At 45.2% G+C, this 3,194-nt stretch overlaps 1 protein-coding gene across 1 annotated transcript in view; it reads right to left on the reverse strand.

Moving 5' to 3' along the window:
- CYTH1 (cytohesin 1) overlaps positions 1–3,194 on the reverse strand; it is a 74,122-nt gene that overhangs the window by 38,735 nt on the left and 32,193 nt on the right. The window contains 1 exon segment of the mRNA XM_012661328.1: positions 915–997. Within this exon segment, the coding sequence (XP_012516782.1) occupies positions 915–997 (83 nt within the window).

Consider the following 3,194-nt stretch of genomic DNA (forward strand, 5'->3'; position numbering starts at 1 on the left):
TGTCCGTCCACACCACCCTCCCCATTGCAGGAGGTCCTGGTCAGAACAGACGGATTCTCACGGCAAAGGGGACTTGAGCTGAGAACTACTTAGCTCTCTCAGCATGGACCAGTGAAACAGGAACCAAAGAATCAGGGCAAACTATCAAAACACTCAAATTCACACCAGAGCAAGTCAAGTCTTTCCTCACCACACTGTGCCACTTTGGGGTAACTGGGTTCCCTCTTTCACCCCACTCCTGATGGTTTATAAAAAATTCTAGAAGAATAACAATTGCTGCCTCAGGGCTAAAATAATCCAATTATTGGCTTCTATGACATTTCTTACAAAGCTTGACAGTTGTGGAAAGGAACTTGGCAAAAGAAGAAAACTGCTATCACTGACTAGTACATCTAGGGACCAGAAATTATGCTACGTCTTTTATAAATAATAATTCATTTAATCCTTACAACCACCTGTGAAGCAGGAGTTTTCCTTTGTATCTTACAGATGAAGAAACTGAAGTTCAAAGAACCAAAACTCTCTCATCTCAAATCATTTGCTAATAAGTGGCACAGCCAGGACCAGCGCGTCTAGCTTGACCCGAAGTCCGTGTTCTCATCACCTCCCCTCACCCACTCTCCACTCAGCATGGCAAACACAGCAGTGACAACTTTGCTCAGAAGACAGGGGACCTGGGGGTCCCTCCAGCTCTGACAAGTGACAGCTGAACCTTTACAAGCCACCCAATCCCTTTGAGATTCCATTTTCTCACCTGTAAAGCAAAGGTGACAATCAACACTACACACTGCAGAGCTGCAGTGGGAGCAGGTCACAAGTGTCATGAGAAGACACTCTGTAAAGCACACATTTTTACACAAATAGAACCGTCGCTGTGGTTTTTATGTCGGCAAAGCCACCCTGCCATCTCCCACCTGAATGTCGGCCAGCAGCTCCTGCTTGCGTCGTCGGATGTTCTCCAGCTCTTGCCGCTCCTCGGCAGTCAGGTCACTGGGAACTACAAAAACGGAGGGAAATGTTACTAAGAAAGCTTTTATCTCACCAAAAATAAAGTAAAATCCAGAGGCCACAAAAGGAGAAAGAGACCAAGAAAGAAGCTAGAAGCAGTTCCAGAAATGAGCAACTGCCAGGAGTAGTTCCGGCTCCAACTCTCATCAGGTTTTCTAAAGAAGGAAGGACCTTCAATCACACAGAAAAGCTCTGAGAAAGGAACCCTTGGAAGGAAAAACCAGAGAGAAGAGATGGCTGGAGGCTAAACTGGGATGGCTGTGAGTGAAAGAGCATGAATATGAGCTGACTGCCTCCCCACCTTCACCCTCCCAGCTGGAAGACTTGGGCCACTTTTAATCAATCGCTCTAGGCCTCAGCCGCCTGGTGGTCAGAAAAAGAACATCACCACCTCGCCGGGCTGGACAACGTGGAAAGATGTCCCTGACACCCTGAAGAGGGGAGGGGGTGGGAAGCTGCAAAGCAGCATGATATTTCGTGCCATTTCTGGGAGGGGTTGGAGGAAAGAGACTGTACGTACAGAGAAAAACACATAGAAGGATATCACCAAACCGAAGTCAGTGCTTAACTCACGGGACTGGGATTACGGGACTTTCCATTTCTGCTTTGATCCTTCTACATGGTTTGAGTAATGTTTTAAAATGCATTCCTATCATCAGAACAAAGTTACTTGATTCCCAGATCACAGTTCGCACCATGAAATACTTCTGTGCCCTGCAACAACTCGATCCCCCTTGCCTATGCAAACAGGGGCTCGGACAGACGTCTTCCAGGATGACCCTTCCATGCGTGCTGTGGGAGCCATGTGGACCAATGGGGAGAACAAGCATTGGAACCGGCCGAACCAGGTTCAAATGCAGCTCCGATCTACCATGTGCCAAACTGGGTCCCTTTGGACAAGTTACTCAACCTATTTGGGCCACATTTTGTCATCAATAAAGTGGACATACCATCACCCACTTCACAGGGCTGCTGTGAGGGCAAAGGGAAATAGAGTAATTAAAGTGCCTGGACCCCTGCCCAGTGCTCAGCAGGAGCTCAGAAGGGTTGGCTCCTGTTCCCTCCATGGCAAAGTAAAAGGCACACATACCCCCAAGGGGAAAGGCAGGATGCAGGTCCTCCTATCCTTCTAGTAGGCGCCTAAATGAATTACCGCTGCATTGTATAATATGACAGGGTGGCCACAAGCCCCCTGTGATATTGAGCACTTGAAATGTGACTGCTCGGTTTGATGTGTGCTGTACGTATAGAACACACACCACACTTACTACAGAAAGTAAAATAGCTCTCAAATAATGTTTTATATTGATTATACATTGATACGATAGCAACTTGATAAATAAAACATACTATTTTAATTGATTTCACAGGGGCTACAAGGAAATAAAATTGCATTTGTGGCTTATATTAATGTTGTATTTCTACTGGACAGCACAGAGTTGGAATAACGTCTCTGCTTGAGAGACAGTCAGGATACACACACTTTAACGCTTGTGGCATTAAAACTTAATCGACTACATTTAGAGGGCAATTATTTTTCCCAAAATATTTCATAAAAAACACAACAATAAAAGAGACTAGAAACAGATCACAGTGAAGCCTACAGAATGGGTTCATTAGCTACATTAGAAAAGCTGCCTTTTTCTTTTTGACTCAGCTTTTTCCCATCCTTCTCTAGAAAAGTATCTTTTAAATTTCTCCAAGATCCACAATAAGAAATGCATTGTATATCACAACCCAATCTCTCCCACATCTGAAGATTCCAACAGACGCGGGTCATCTTCATGAGAGTGGACCTTAGACTACTGCACCCCTGAGAACTGAGGGTGACCCTCAAGGATGTGTGGCAGGGTTGAGCCATAGACAGTGTCTCCCACACACCTGCTCTCCAGCCTGTTCCTGTGTCCAGCTCAGCAACCCGTCGGCATTACAAGGATTCTCATCTCCCCTAGTTTCTCCCCAGGCTGAGCAGTTCCCCAAAAATAAAAATAAAGAAAAAATTTTAAAAGCCCTACCTGCTTCAGGAGAAAGACGAATAACAAGTCAGCTCTAGTTATGGCAAAAACCACTTTGAAAAACAACATGAACTCTACACTAATACATACCCCGCTCTAGAGAAAAGCATGCTTAAGGGAGTTCATTACAATTTTTCTGGGCTTCACAGACCAGAAAAATTTCTAGTCCAC

Source organism: Propithecus coquereli, unplaced genomic scaffold (genome assembly GCF_000956105.1).
Source record: "Propithecus coquereli isolate 6110/MARCELLA unplaced genomic scaffold, Pcoq_1.0 Scaffold706, whole genome shotgun sequence".
NCBI classification, from domain to species: Eukaryota; Metazoa; Chordata; class Mammalia; order Primates; family Indriidae; genus Propithecus; species Propithecus coquereli.